Raw genomic sequence first — 15,439 nt, forward strand, 5'->3', positions numbered from 1 at the left:
CTCCCGCCTTCCGTCGATCTGCGTGAGACTCCGCCCCACGCCGCGACGCCATTGGCTGAGGAACTCGGCAGGGCCGCCCATGACGGCTGAAGGGCGGCTGCGATTGGCCGAGCCGGCCGGCCCGAGCGGCAAGTGGGCGGGGCAACCGCCTCCCGGCCACGCTACGGGCGTGCCCGCGCGGCACGGGATTGGCCAGAGCCCTTCCGAGCACGCGGGATTGCGATTGGTCAGGGTGGGGCCGCGGGCGGAGCTGCAGTGAGCCGCTGTCATGGCGGAGCTGAGCGAAGCGCTGCTCTCGGTGTTGCCGTCCATCCGGGTGCCTAAGGCCGGCGACCGGGTCCACAAGGACGAGTGCGCCTTCTCCTTCGACACGCCGGTAAGCACGCCCCGAGGCCGACCTCCGCGGCCGGCCGGGCTGCTCCCCGCTCCCACCCGCTCTCAGCCCACCCGGGTGCCGGGGGTGCCGCCCGCGCGGGGCGCCATGGGATTTGTGGTTCCCCGACGGCCGGGGCGGTGCGCGGCCCGGCGCGGCGCGGGGCTGTCCGAGACTACAGCCCCCGACGTGCCTCGCGGCGCGCCCCTCCCGGCCGCGGCGCGCTGGGGGCTGTAGTACCCGGCCAGAGCGGGCGTGGGCAGCTCGTCAGCCCCTCGCCCGCCGTGGAGCATGCCGGGGGCTGTAGTCGGGCGGGGGGCGCTGCCCGTTGGCCTTGCGGCGTCACGCGGCCCCGCGGGCGGGGGCGAGCCGGTGCTGTGTCACTAAGATGGCAGTGGCCGTCTCCGCGGCCCTCTCCACCCCGGTGCCGGCGTCCCTGCGCCTCTTTCCCGAGCCGGCCTGGGTCTGGCCTGGGTGGGCCTAGGAAGGCCCGGCAGCGGGGGGGCGAGTGCCCCTCCTCCGCAGGGGATGTGCCGGAGCCCTCGGGAGAAGGGCGCTGCCCTCCGAAGGTGGGGGCTCTTTGGGAAACAAAACCCCACCCCGTGGCCCGGCTTCCCTCCTGAGCCCCGCGCAGTGCTCCTGCCCTGTCTGCCCACTCTCTGCATTTGGATCCCTTTGGCTTGAGGCCGATATCTTTGCTGAGGTGTCTGTGTGCTTGTGGGGTGAGCAGGGCTCACCTGTAGCCAGTACAGAGTTCCTCGCAAGCTTTTGCATGCAACAGTGAAAACAAGCAGTGGTGCGCTGGCCTTCCCCGTGCTGGGGCCTGGCAGAGCTCCCCATGGCCACGGGAGCTGTGCCTGCAGGCAGGATGGCACAGCTGTGCTGGGAGTGGTTATACCATGTTCTGACTGTTCTGACTGTGTGAACGATGCATGCTGCAGGCCTCTGGTGGGGCATCCTCCTCACCCTCCTGGGGATCTTGCTCAGACATCACAGGTTGGGTATCATCCTGCTGTGTGTGAGGAGTCATCTGGGTTTACCTGTACATCGCCTTATAGGAGCACCTATGCTGGGACAGCCAAAGCAGGGCTTGCCAGCTTAGTTCAGATCAGTTACTAAATAACTGATATATAGCGATGAACTATTGCTGTTATTTAATCAACAGTTGATAGCATTCCAAGAGGTAACCTTAACAGTTGGAATGGCATTCTTTGCTGTTTCCCTTCAGTTTTTCTCTCCCCTTCCTTCCAGGAGTCTGATGGCGGCTTATATATCTGCATGAACACGTTCCTGGGTTTTGGAAAACAGTATGTGGAAAAGCACTACCAGAAAACAGGCCAGCGGGTCTATCTGCACCTCAAAAGAACACGTAAACCGGTATAAAAAAAATAAAAACAGTACTGAAAAATAATAGAAGTCATACTTGTTCTGAAACTGGGAGGTGGGAGATGTATCATTGTTAAATCAGGTATAGAGTTTTTCCTTCTGAGTTATAAAAGATGTTTTTCGTGGTGAGTTGGGATTCCCTAGACCTGCAGCTCTGCTGATGTTGAGCTGTTGTACTCAGCTGTTGGCCCAAGTAATTACTGCCTGCCCTCTTACCGTCTTTGCAGTAGCTTAACTCCAATTCTTAAGGCTTACCACAGTGTGCCTGTCCCTCTAACTCTCTAACCCTATTTCTTCTCAATGAAATAGAAGGAAGAAGATGCTAATTCCAGTGCTGGGGACCCCCCAAGGAAGAAACCAACTCGCTTGGCTATTGGTAAGGAGGCACTTGTGTACCATATGTTTCTTGTCATTTTGGATCAGTCCTTTGAAGCTGCTTGGCTTCATGGCACGTTTCCGTTCCCTTTCCTCTTCTAAACTAGCTATGGCTAGTGCCCCCAACTGAATTCAGATGTAATGTCTTCTAGTATGTCATAGGTAGGCAGTTACTGCAGAGCAGTTGTGATGGTAGTTTTGCTCTGCATTCGAATTGTAGCATGTTTTCTGTAGATAGGTAGTCTTTGTCTCCTCTCTTAGCTCATTATGCCTGATAGAGCTTGGTTCCATACGGGTCTGTTGCTTAATACAGGTGTATCTAGTGAGGGGTTGGAGTAAGTCTGAAAAAATAAGCATAAAGTTTCCAACAGAAATATTTCTTAAACTTCTGAGAAATTTAACTAGTGGTATTTGTGTAGAACAGGAAGGAATTACTGATAAGTGCTGTAGGAACACTTCTGGTTAGACAGTTTCTTGAAATATGAAGCTGATACTGGAGGCAATACACAAGAACTTTAAATAAAGTGGATATTGTTGGCATGGCAGTAGATGTTGAACCTTTCCACCAATATCCCACTACATTTTGTTGCCATGTGACAGATGGCAGCAGAGGGGCAATCTAACAAAATAGTGTCTGACATGGAGGTGCAAAGAAGCAAAAGTGTGTCACTGAATTTCTCCATGTGAAAAAAATGGCACCCATTGATATTCAGTGACACTTGCTGAACTTTTATGGGAACCACACTGTGGATATGAGTACTGTGAGGAGGTAGGTGGTGCATTTCGGCAGTGACAACAGCAACAGTATGTTACCTCCTCTGGTACAGGTTTTTAGGATCGCAGCAGGCAGGCTCTTGTTCATTGCTGGCAAAAAATACATAGCTATTGGTGAATGTTGAAAAATAGTGTTTTATAGCTGAGAATTTGCTTTATCAAGTAACGTTATTGTGCTCTTTGTATCTGTTGTAGTCTCCATGGAAATAAATAGAAGATATTACTTTTGGAACAATCTACACATTAAGAGCAAGTCCTTTTTCAGGAGAACAGTGCTGATGTTCCATTACTCTTTTGTACCAACTGAAAAGCTGTCATAGGAATCATAGAGAAGATGTTGCTTATTTGAAGCACTATCAGCTAGCAATTTCTGAGGCATTATGGAGCAGAGGATGGGAACATTTTTATCAGTAACATTTTCTTGGCTTGCTGGAGGCTGACCACTACAGGGAAATCCAGAACCTGTACCAAGCGAGTCTTGCTTCTTGGTCACTTTTTTCCTAACTGTGCCATTGCATAGCAGAAGCCTTGTGACATCACTGCTGCTCACTGCTCCTTTGGGAGATATTAGTCCCAATCTGCTTTGTGAGTTATTTCTGCATCCTCAGTTCTACAAAAATCTTGAGACAAGTTTTCACTGGATCAACGAATAGTTCCAGTGATAACATCATAGTGGATGAATGAAGCAGAAGGAAATAAAAGAAAGTAATAGCTTTGTGGCTGAGGCAATGATCTCAGACCTTGGAGAGTTTTTTTCTGTTTTGGGGACAGATTTCAGCTCTCTTATGGCTGGTGGATCAATGCAGACATAGAGGAGGGTTTTGAAAGTATAGAACAATTTAGGAACAAAATGTCATTAGGTGCAAAATATACCCGTTGGTCTCTCTGTACCTCCGCCTCCCACTCCATGAAAAGAATGCCTGTAGTAGTGCTTGCCCTCCATGCCAGTGTGTTGATAGAAAGACTCTCGTGGAGGTTGTGATGCTGAGATAGAGCCATGAAGGCAGCAGTCTCCTGGGGCAACTTTGTGGGTATATATGGGGTAGAAAAGGGGTGGAAGACCGTCTGCCAGCTGAGGACCTTCTTCCTCATCTGGAGCCTCAGGAGGTTCATATAATGCCCTGGGGACTTTGAGCAGTCTGTTTTTCTTTGCTTAGAGTTCAGGAGCTATGTAATATCCTGAGATTGTGTACTGTTTTGCTCCATGAAGTGATGACAGATCTCTCTGGGATGTGCTGAAAAGATGCAGAAGAGAATTGTTTGAGTATGTTTTTGCATGATGCTTACAACTTCTCAGAAATTTTTGGGCTCGCAGCATTTGCATTCTTACGTGGCAGATTTTACATAGTCTAAACACTGTAGGTATCTGTGGTGAGAGGTGCAGGAGATGTTGTAGGAACCAGATATTCTTGTCAATGATGTTTTGTCAAGTGCAGTAATGATTCTCAGAATTGTGTCAGCTCCAGAATTCCTGAGGCAGAGGCATTAAAGACTTACAGCAAAAACTCATATTCCCTTCAGAGGTTTGTTGCGGAGATCTATTGCATCCACAGCATGCCATTTTCAAAGAAATAAAGGAAATGCAGTAAAAAAAAACCGTAGAGGGTTAAGGTTGTCAATAAGCAACATGCTTTCAGCCCTGTTTCCTTCTGGAATGTAAAGTGTGAGCTCTTGCAGAACAGGAAAAGCCAAGAGGTTTTTTGTGAGAACCTAGAGAACCAGACTCTTCCCTCCATTACGCATGTAACTTCTCAGTGACTCTGCCTGTGACAGGAGGGTTGAAACTAGATGATCTTTGAGGTCCTTTTCAACCCAGGCCATTCTATGATTCTATTCTGTGACTCTTGACAATTTGCAAGTAATCTGCTGTGTATTGAACCTCCATTTCTGTTGCAGCCTCTTGAAAGCATGGCTAGATGGGCAAGAGAAAATACCAGTACTGTGCCTTTCCCAAGGCTTTTTGTCTGTAATTCTGGGTGTTGTGCTCCCAGAAGAACTCCTAGTTCTCTGTGTTTGAGTTCAGGGCATTGATTTTTCAAGGAGCCAGGCTCCTTGAGGGTGCAGATAGGCTAGTCCTTCGTGCTGGATCGAAACGCTCTCTCTTCCTACATATCTCCATTTGTGATCTTAGGTGCACTGTGATGGATAAACACCAGTCCTTTGTCATGGCCCTGTTGTGGTCACTCTGTAGAACACATCTTTTTTTTCCAGTTGCAGTCAGGGTCTCGAGTTTCTTTAAGAGCATTTGTAAAAGTAGCTGACAAAAGCACGCTTATTGTCACTAGGCTTACATTTCCTTCTGTGAGATCCATACCTGCAGCAGGAATGTTGGGATGTAGATATGAAGAAAGGTTGTGGAACACTGGGCTAGAATTTTGCCTTAGTCACGATGCTTTATTTTGTGTAAGCTACAGGTGAAGGAGTGTTGGAAACTATATAGTTCTTATCTCTTGCCACAATGTTTTTTCTTTCTGTAGGTGTGGAAGGTGGATTTGACATCACAGAGGAAAAGTTTGAATATGATGAAGATGTAAAAATAGTTATTCTCCCGGAACATTTGGATATTCCCCGTGATGGACTGGAGGGACTACCTGACATGGTCAGAGACAGGGTACGTTTGGGTGGAGGGTGATATTTTTTTACTAGCAGGGAGGCAGTGAAGCATTGCTGTGAGGGAGCTGCTACCGTACGAAAATGATTCTGCAAAACTGCTGTGAAGTCTCAACTTGAAGTAAGCAGGATTCTACAGTCACATAAATTACTTAAACAGGGCTTTTATAGTATGGAGCCTGGTTTATGACCAAATACTGTCTTTCTGTGAATGACTTGCAGTTCTGAACCTAAATGTAGAATGCTGTAGCACTGGAAGTTTCTTCTCTTGCATTCCACATTGTTTTTCCTGCTCTTCTAACTAGATTGCCAATGCGGTTGAAGCCATCCTTACAGCAGACTCAGCTTCCCGGAAGCAGGAGGTGCAGGCTTGGGATGGGGAGGTTCGACGTGTTTCTAAACACGCTTTTTCCCTGCACCAACTTCAGAATGATGTCCGCATCCCACCATGGTGAGCACAGTACTGAAATTTGCTGTATCATTCTATGTCCCAGATGCACCCTGAGCATCTTCCTCTCCTGTCCCAGAAGATGAGATTTCCTTTCTGAGGCCCTGCCCTGTGTGTGAATGTGCCTTGTGTAAATTCAAGACAAGGGGCAAACTAAGGTATTTCAGGATGCTCATTGTTCTGAATTAAAAGATAAATGAGATCACAGAAACTTTTGCTCATACTGTGGTCAGTGGGTAGTAATGCAGAGGGCTTAGGAGGTAGAACACAAAGGTTTTTACCCTAACAGCGCTTTTCCTCTATTCCTTGTGAACAGTGGCTGGAAGTGCAGCAAATGTGACATGAGGGAGAACCTGTGGCTGAACATGACTGATGGAGCCATCCTCTGCGGCCGGCGCTATTTTGATGGCAGTGGTGGCAACAATCATGCAGTCGAGCACTACCGGGAAACTGGCTACCCACTGGCTGTGAAACTGGGAACAATTACTCCTGATGGGGCTGGTGAGAAAGGGGGATCCAGTAAGGGTTATAGATGCTAGGCCCTGCTCAGGATGACTTTGGTCTCTGACAAGGTGAAGGAGGGAGGATTTCAAGGCTGATGTTGCCCATGTTATAACCTGGAACATACAGTATCAATCTGTCATGAGCTTTCCCACTTCCCACCCTGACCTGCTTCTTGTGGCAGACAAAGAACCAGCTGATAAAATCTTCTCTCACTTGTAATCTGAAAGCTTTTAGAACAGTCATCCAGCTTTCTCTCTTATTTTAAGTAGTGAGACATCTATCAAGAATTTTTTGTGTCTAAAACCTGAGAGTATAGCACAGTAACCCTTTCCTCAATCCAGGTAGACATATACCTATACCTTGATCAGTGAGAAAGTCGTTGGTCTTTTCATTTGTTTTGGAGGAATCTCAGTATTCTATGTGTTGTACTACTCTCCTGAAGAGAGAAAAGAAAGTCCAGGTGCTCAGTTTGTCAAAACTCCCAGTGCTGAGCACCCAGTTATCTTCATCCAGAGTGAATTTTAGAATCAGGGGCCATGATTATTTTCCTCTGCGTTTCTGCATAGATGTCTACTCATACGATGAGGATGACATGGTGTTGGATCCCAACTTGGCAGAGCACCTCGCTCACTTTGGGATTGACATGCTCAAGATGCAAAAGGTGAGGGTTATTCCTGTGTAGACCTAGAGGGGGATAGAAGAAACTAAGTTTTCTTAGCTAGATCCCAACTTTCTGTGGCTGCACAGAACCATTCCTGATGAAGAAACAGTGTTTTATTTATCAAACAGAATTGCCTTGTCTGCCTCTCTCATTGCCTTTTTTGCCTTTCTTTCTTGTCCTGTAGTTTCATTTCACTGTGCCTCTGCTTCAGTACTTTTGGCAGGAAGGTGCCCACACTCCTAGCTGTGTTTCCTAGATTTATTGTTAATTTGTAATTTTCATGCCCCTTTTAAGAAAATGCCTTGGATTTTTCTCATATTTCATAGCATTCCTCCTTCTGTCCCAGATATTCAAATATTTGAAAAGAATTCTCGTATCTTCTTTTTACACTTTGTTTCTCTACTGCATTGCCCTTTTCACACCTCAGTTGTTCTCCTAAGTTGTCTTTGAAGGTTTTCTCCTGTTCTTTCCCTCCACAGACAGACAAGACAATGACAGAACTGGAAATAGATATGAATCAACGTATTGGGGAGTGGGAGCTCATCCAGGAGTCTGGTGTGCAGCTCAAGCCCCTCTATGGGCCTGGGTACACTGGTATCCGTAACCTGGGCAACAGTTGCTACCTCAATTCTGTGATGCAGGTGCTGTTCAGTATTCCAGACTTCCAGAGAAAGTAAGTGAGCTTAATCACTCTTTTGCATTGGCCTGGGATCCCCTGGCACCAGTACAAAGGTCTCCTAGAGCTGGGAGCTTCCGTTGCAGGAATCAGGCTCAGAACTGTCTTTGCTAGATGAATCCATCTGTCCCTTAGATTGCTCTGGTTTGTTCTGTAGGTATGTGGACAAGCTGGAGAAGATATTCCAAAGTGCACCTTCGGATCCCACACAGGACTTCAGCACACAAGTGTACGTAGACTTTTGGTGAGAAAAGGAAGGCTGAAACTGCCTGGGTATATCCCTTCTGCATTGCTACAGGTTTCTCCCTCAAGCCTTGCCTCTCAGTTTCCATGTTCATCACCAGACACACTGGTCTTCTGTGATCAATAAGGATCTAAGCCAAGAAAGATATGTTGAATGTCCTAGATGGAGAAAGCAGGATTTATGTCAGTGCTGCTGGGGGCTCTCAAACCTATGATGTGAGGGATGCAGTACCATATGTTACCACGAGGGGATTTATGTTAGGCGTATTCTGTCTGCGTAACAGTTTCTTTGCAGAAAGGTTTGCTTTCTGCAGTGGAAGAAGATGGCTAAGAGCAAAGAGATACATAGATTTAGAAAAAAAATATCACTCTCAGTGGATAATTTATATATGCTTAAAGAGACTTCCTGCAAGAGGTATGGAAGGAGCAGCACAGGTTTTCAGAGGGCGTTTCATTTAAATACCTTGCTTTGCTTTTGCATCTGCACTAAAACAGCAAAGCAGTATATGGAGGCTTGGGAAAAAGGAAAGGAAGGTAGCACTTGGGGAAGAGAATCCAGAGGTAAGCAAAGATTCTAAATTTAAAAGCTTGGGGTTAGGTGTTCAGTTAGGAGGAAACTGAGACAGCCTAGGCAAAAGGATGAATTGGTAGTGTTTGGTTCCAAACAAATGGCAATAGTGATGGGGAAAAACTGGAGTGCAGTGGAAGAACAGGAGGGTCTGGGCGTGAGAAGAAATCACTTGAGCATTGCTATTGTCCGTTAAGTGCCTCGTGGAGTTATTCTTAACCTTCCCCTTGGGAAAATGTGATCAGTCTGCTCATAACATTGCTATTTCTAGCTCAGGCAATTTCACTGTGCCCTGTTGTCTCTTGTGCTGTCAGTTAAATACACTGCTACTTTACCCACGTCAGGCTGCAGTATAGCTTGGCTGCTGAGCAGCTGCTGCGTTGCTCAGCACTGGCAACCCTTCTGTGAGGAAAGGGAAGCTGTTCCTTTTTGCTCTCCCCACTGTGCAAGCAGCGGTTGAAAATGTTGACCAGAAGTCCAAGCAACTTTCCTCTGGACGATCTCTTATAGGCCCAGAGGGATCAGACCAAGATAAGGTGATCTTAGCTGATGCACTTAAGAAAGCCAATCTCTGTGAGAATTCCAATCATGTCAGTGTTAAAGTTGGATGGGTTGCCGTGACTCCCAGAGCGTGTGGAGTTTGACACTGACAGACTTTGTCATTTCAGAGCCAAACTGGGTCATGGTCTGCTATCTGGGGAGTATTCAAAGCCAGCTTCTGCAGAAGGGGAACAGCAGCCTGATCAGAAGGTGAGATCTGGTTATGGTTCCCACGTGGTGTGAGTTAAATGGGGGAGGAGGAGGGAGAATCATTTCTGAAGACATGTCATGGGGTTTGTACCATGGCAAAGACCTTGGCTAAGAGTAGAGTGTTGAATACCAGCGCACATGTTTGGTACATTATGACCACCTCCTTCTTCCACTTTGTTATTTGTAGGGTGTACAAAATGGCATTGCTCCACGCATGTTTAAGTCCCTCATTGGAAAGGGACACCCAGAATTTTCCACTAACCGGCAGCAGGATGCCCAGGAATTCTTTCTGCACTTCATCAACATGGTGGAGGTAATGGCTGAGTTTGTTTCTCTGATTTCAGAAAAGCCTGGCTTGTTTTCTTGCTGTAACAGGGCATGAGATGTAAATGTGAGTAGCTGGCAAATGGAGCAGAAAGAGGGAGAGAATAAGAGGAAAAGGGGCAGCTAGCACCTGTGGGAACAAAGAGAGATGTTTGCCATGTTTTCGGGGCTGATTCCCAAGAGATTCCTCCTAGCAAGGGCACAGATGGAGATGTAAAATTCAGTTTTAGGAGCTAGAATGGCATGCGTTCCTATGATCGGAGAAGAGCACTGTAGGTTCCTCTTTGCTTTTCCTGTGGACTGGGAGTAGAAATTAATACTCTTTCACCATGTCTTGTGTAGGACTGCTGCTGCTGTAGATACTTATTTCTGCCATTCTGATGCCATATCCATCCTTGTAATCTCCCTCTTTCAGAGGAACTGCCGCAGCTCGGAGAACCCTAATGAGGTCTTCCGTTTTCTGGTGGAGGAGAAGCTGAAATGTCTGGCCACAGAAAAGGTGAAATACACCCAGCGTGTGGACTACATCATGCAGCTGCCAGTACCCATGGATGCTGCGCTCAACAAAGGTCAGTAATATGTCACAGCCAGGATAGCAGCATACATTATCTGCTATCAGTCAGGTATCATGCTTTTCTTACAGAACTCCTTAAATGGGAAAGAGACTTCCTCAAGCTATTGCTCTGCCATTTCTGAAGCCAGATTCTTCACCTGTTCTTGTAGGACTGGGCTCATGTCTTTAGTGGTGTGATAGTGATGTCCCTCTAGAGCCTTTCCCTCCTACGTTTCAAGCTGGGCTGTGATTTAACAGCAAAGCAGAACTGCAGAAGCAGAACAGTGCTTGCAGTTGCCAGCTTTGTGCTCCATTCTTGAGAATGCGTATCCGTGTATCTGTAGGCCCATTCAGCCTCTGGGTGTAGGTTACACAACTGCTTTATTTGTACCTAGAGGTGGTCCTTGACTCCTGTACTTTATTTTCCAGATGAGCTACTGGAATATGAGGAGAAGAAGCGGCAGGCAGAGGAAGAGAAGCAGCCACTGCCTGAGCTGGTGCGAGCCAAGGTGCCTTTCAGCTCCTGCCTAGAGGCCTATGGAGCTCCGGAGCAGGTGGATGATTTCTGGAGCACAGCCTTGCAGGCCAAGTCTGTGGCTCTCAAGTAAGTGTGTGGGGGTTACTAACTTGCCAGGCTATGGTGAGTGGGCTGCAGCTGCATCTCAGGGGGACTTGTTTTCATCGTCTGGAGAGGGAACATTACCAAAGCTCTTCAGTCCTCCAGAGCTTTGTCCATAGAACATGGAAGCAGAAGGGAACCAGCCCATGAATGCTGGAGTGTAATCCCCTGAAGGATTACAGTGGGCAGAACAACAGTGCTAGTGTGAAGTCCTTGCCATCAGACTTCAGTTACTGAGAGGCTATGAAAATACAGTGACATACCAGAAAATTGGCAGCTTTTATTCCAAATGTAATTTAGCTTTAAAATTAGTACTGACGAATATGGCAACATCAGTTCTGCATGGTCTCCAGATTGTCTTTAAGGGAAACTTTTTAGCTGGTAAGGTTTGAGTAAAATGCTGAGCATAACAAACACCTGAGTTAAAGTATGCTAACTTAAATGCTAATAGCAGAGCTTTAAAGAACAGCTGTAATTTGTCTCACTGCCAGCAGTACGTCACAATGGTGCAAAGGTGTAGTGAGAAGAACACAAACTTAAGCAGCTTCCTTCTCTGATGCTACTGACTGTCCTGCAGTGAAAGAGTAGTCATCAAAGAACCCAGTAAATCCATAGAATGGGACTTTTTTTTCCCCTAACAAATATACTATTATTAAGCAATAGCTACTAAAAATGAACAGTAAAACAGTCGGTTTGAAAAATAATGTTTTGCTTTTAAATAGTGAGTTGCGTTCAAAAGCTTTGTTAGAGTTAGCATTGAATATATACTGTTGCTTAAATTAATTTTACCACATGTTAAGATTATTCTGATAATGAGTATCTGTCTCTCCTAATGTTGCTTCTCCCTTCACAAAGATTCCCCTCTGTTTCAGAGATGCCAAACACCCTTTCCCTCAAACTATCTGACTAGATATGTTCAATCAAATCCAGTCCCTGTCAGCTTAAGACTTGCCTCTTCCGCTTCCCAGCTGAAGAAGTGCTTTTGCACTTGAAAGCTTATCACTTTCTGCAGCTTTATCTGTTGGTCTAATAAAAGATTTTATTTTTTGTTTACCTTAAGAATAAGAGTTTAATTAAATCCTAAAATCTGAGTCAGCTTGTAGAATGCATGATTGGAAGATAAAGAATGTACTATTTTTCCTTATCCCCCAAGATTTTGTAAATGCTTTATACCATCTAATCTGGTCAGAGAACCTGCTTTAGAAATTGTTTGGTGTTTAAGAAACTTTAAGCTCAGCCTAGGAGAGCTGTACAGATTTTTGTATCTCTCTGCCTTAGGACACGCCTCCACCTTACTCACCAATTTCTTGAATCAACTAGATGCCCTCAGTCACTGCTGACGAAGTATAAACTGGCTGTTATGTTAATGTCTTTCAGAACAACGCGGTTCGCCTCTTTCCCAGATTATCTGGTGATTCAGATCAAGAAATTCACTTTTGGTCTGGATTGGGTGCCCAAAAAGCTTGGTAAGAAGGACAAGAAGTCCAAGCATATAGGTACAAGGTATCATAAATGGGTATTGTGATCCTTGCTCCATAGAGGAAAGTAACAACCCCAAGAGGAACTGCAGGCTAGCATGTTGTATCCCCAGTGACTTACCCTTTTAGAACTCCCAATGGAGTCTTCTGTGTTTCTGCCTGTGTGTCAGACTGAGCAAACACTGTGTCTTGTAGATGTCTCCATTGAAATGCCAGAGGAGCTGGATATCTCTGCACTGCAGGGAATGGGGCTGCAGGATGGAGAAGAAGAAATGCCAGACATTGCACCCCCACTGGTGACACCAGATGAGCCCAAAGGTAGCCTGGGGTTCTATGGCAACGAGGACGACGACTCCTTCTGCTCCCCTCACTTCTCCTCTCCGACATGTTAGTGATTCTCCTCCTCTCTTCCTGATGCCTGATTCATTTCCTTGCTCTCCTTGTCTTGTCTCCTATCCTAGTGGTTTCAGACTTTTCCTGTCCCTCTGTCTGTGAATATCAGTTGCCTCCCTTGCATGTAAGGATGTTATGCAAGGGAGTTTGTTAATTCTCATACTGTGGGAGATGAGAATGTGGCATGTCTTGTGCATGTAGAAGGGGCAGAGCTGAGATTTACACAAGATTTAACTGGCAGAGAAGTATTTTACATAGGCAAACCACAGCACAGGGCAGGGTTTGAAGGCTAGGAAATGGCCAGTGCTGCTGAGTTAATGAGGTGAATGAATCCCTGTGTTCCCTGGAGAGCATGTGTGTGAAGCCACATTTTTGAAAAAAGTGTGAGGATGAGGAGAGCACAGAGTGAAGAAATGGCTTGGGAAGCTGTATGAGACTGCACAAAACGGTGCAGGCATGGCTTGGGTGGGAGTGGGTGGCTCTAATCTCTCTCTTCTCACAGCCCCCATGTTGGATGAGTCAGTGATTATCCAACTAGTGGAGATGGGCTTTCCCATGGATGCTTGCCGCAAAGCAGTGTATTACACAGGGAACAGTGGGGTTGAAGCTGCCATGAACTGGGTCATGTCACACATGGATGATCCAGGTATGAGACCACATGGCCATGGAGAAACTTACTGCATCTGGGTCACTGTCTCACTTCTTGTCCCATCGCAACAGTCATTTGAACCTCAGACTGTATCCCTTTTGGGACTGTGTTTTGTTTTTTTTCTGCTGCAGATTTTGCTAACCCATTAGTTCTCCCTGGATCCAGTGGACCAGGGTCGACTATTGCCTGTCCAGACCCTCCATCCGAAGACAGTGTGGCCACCATTGTCTCCATGGGCTTCTCCCGGGACCAGGCTATGAAAGCACTTAGAGCAACGGTGAGGGACACAGGTGACATCAAAGCAAAACAATTTTCTCAGGAATAGGCATTGCAAATCTTTGCCTTTGCCTTCCAGAACAACAGCCTGGAGCGTGCAGTGGATTGGATCTTTAGTCACATTGATGACCTTGATGCAGAAGCTGCTATGGATATCTCAGAGGGGCGCTCGGCAGCCGACTCCATCTCTGAATCTGTTCCTATTGGTCCTAAAGTGCGCAATGGGCCTGGAAGTGAGTTCCAAGCAGAATGGATGCAGGCTTTGGGGTGCAAGCTCATCCAATCTAATCAATAATCTAATCAATAATCAGTAAAATCCATAGGTTTTAGCGGCAGCAGCTCCCACAGAGCTGAATGGGTATGAGCGGGGAGGAAAAGGAGAAGGGTAGCAGCATAGGGCCTAAACCCTTCAACATGGGGATTAGTTGGAAGCTGATAAGAGTGAGGCCAAAGAGGTGCTGTCAAATGAAAGGCAGGAAGGACTGTAGTTCTTTCCCCCATATTCTGATCTTTGGTCTCATTGAGAAACCAAGTTCCAATCCATTTGCAGAGCTCTGCTGCCAATGCAGTTTTGCCCCAGACTCTACAGGGAGGTGAAATTTTTGCCACTACCCATTCAGCTTACCTCAGCCAAATGAGCTTGGAAGAGAAAAGGCTCAGTGGAAGTTGTCATCTCATGTTTCCTTGCACATTTGGCCTCAAGTCAGTCACACTTGACTGGGACCCATTTTTAAGTTCTTACTTAGGAGAGCTTCCATTAGATGTCACATCAGGAATTCTCTAGAGGGCCTCGCACAGGTCTGTGGTGCCCTTCCGCTTTATCTGATATCTCTTCTCTTTTCCTCACAAGAATATCAGTTGTTTGCCTTCATCAGCCACATGGGCACTTCGACTATGTGTGGTCACTATGTTTGTCACATCAAGAAAGATGGCAGGTAAGAGGGGTTTTGACATAAGGGATCTCTGAAGTACAGCTTTAAGCCACTGTTCTGCCCTATTTCTTCAGGGGTGATGGTGGACAGAGAAGCATGCTGGCAAAGAGGCTCACATAGCATCCTTGCCATACCACAGCGTTCCTGAGCTTCCCCCTTTTGTGTGTTGCAGGTGGGTGATCTATAATGACCAGAAGGTCTGTGCTTCTGAGAAGCCCCCCAAGGACCTGGGCTACATCTACTTCTATCAGCGGATTCCCAGCTAGAACATCCTCTTGCTGTGTGTGGAGGGGGGGAAAGCGGGCCGTAGGCAAGGAAGGGGAGGGGTGGGGGCAGTCAGAGCAGGGTCCGCCTCCCCTGCTCCTCTTACCCGCTCTTCCCTTCCTGCCCTCACTGTGCGACTCACGGGAAGCTGAGTTCCACGATGGGCTGGGGCTGGAGCCCCCGGGGACGGGAGTGAAGGGGATTCGGAGGGTGGAAATATGTGTTTCTGTAGGACGTACCTTCCCTACCCGCACCCCACTGCACAGCCCTTGGCTTTGCTGCTGGGGGAACGCCAGCTCCTTGCTTCCCGCAGGGGCAGGGCACGTGCGTGCGTCAGCTCGGGCGGTGCTTTCTGCCTGTCCTCCCAGTGAGGGGGCAGCACGGGAAGCAGCGCCGTGAGCGGTACCCCCTCCCTGCGTGCCCTTCACATGCCAAAATACACGAGGGACAAAATAAAAGTCGAAATAAGTCATGGTTGGTGTGTTCTAGGTAGCCGGGGCTCCGCGAGCCGAAATTCGGGCACTGCCGCGGTACGAGCTTCCGTATGGAGAAGGGACATTGCGTGGGTCTCGTGCGGAGGGGG

The 15,439-nt window shown here is 47.3% G+C and overlaps 1 protein-coding gene across 2 annotated transcripts; it reads left to right on the top strand.

Annotated features, from left to right (window-relative positions):
- Positions 1-215: 215 nt before the first annotated feature.
- Positions 216-15,328, top strand: USP5 (ubiquitin specific peptidase 5). 2 transcript variants are annotated; one of them, XM_085235435.1, is made up of 20 exons: positions 216-376; positions 1,625-1,750; positions 2,069-2,135; positions 5,386-5,519; positions 5,824-5,969; positions 6,283-6,467; positions 7,037-7,131; positions 7,611-7,804; positions 7,965-8,036; positions 9,287-9,368; positions 9,556-9,681; positions 10,108-10,261; positions 10,675-10,849; positions 12,242-12,330; positions 12,538-12,729; positions 13,238-13,381; positions 13,516-13,661; positions 13,740-13,893; positions 14,511-14,595; positions 14,765-15,328. In XM_085235435.1, the coding sequence occupies exons 1-20, from the start codon at positions 269-271 to the stop codon at positions 14,856-14,858; spliced, it is 2,568 nt and encodes an 855-aa protein (XP_085091561.1). In that variant the 5' UTR covers positions 216-268; the 3' UTR covers positions 14,859-15,328. The 2 variants fall into 2 exon arrangements, with proteins under 2 accessions (XP_085091561.1, XP_085091570.1); XM_085235444.1 differs by having other exon boundaries at positions 12,538-12,660.
- The last annotated feature ends 111 nt before the right edge of the window (positions 15,329-15,439 follow it).

This window comes from Meleagris gallopavo, chromosome 1 (assembly GCF_905368555.1).
Source record: "Meleagris gallopavo chromosome 1, MGAL_WU_HG_1.1, whole genome shotgun sequence".
Lineage (NCBI taxonomy): Eukaryota > Metazoa > Chordata > Aves > Galliformes > Phasianidae > Meleagris > Meleagris gallopavo.

Bases quoted from the DNA above. Each gene is read 5' to 3' on its own strand.
- USP5 (XM_085235435.1), top strand. From the start codon at position 269: ATGGCGGAGCTGAGCGAAGCGCTGCTCTCGGTGTTGCCGTCCATCCGG. The intron at 5,970-6,282 runs GTGAGCACAGTA...CCTTGTGAACAG, and splicing joins GATGTCCGCATCCCACCATG to TGGCTGGAAGTGCAGCAAAT. The intron at 14,596-14,764 runs GTAAGAGGGGTT...TGTGTGTTGCAG, and splicing joins CACATCAAGAAAGATGGCAG to GTGGGTGATCTATAATGACC.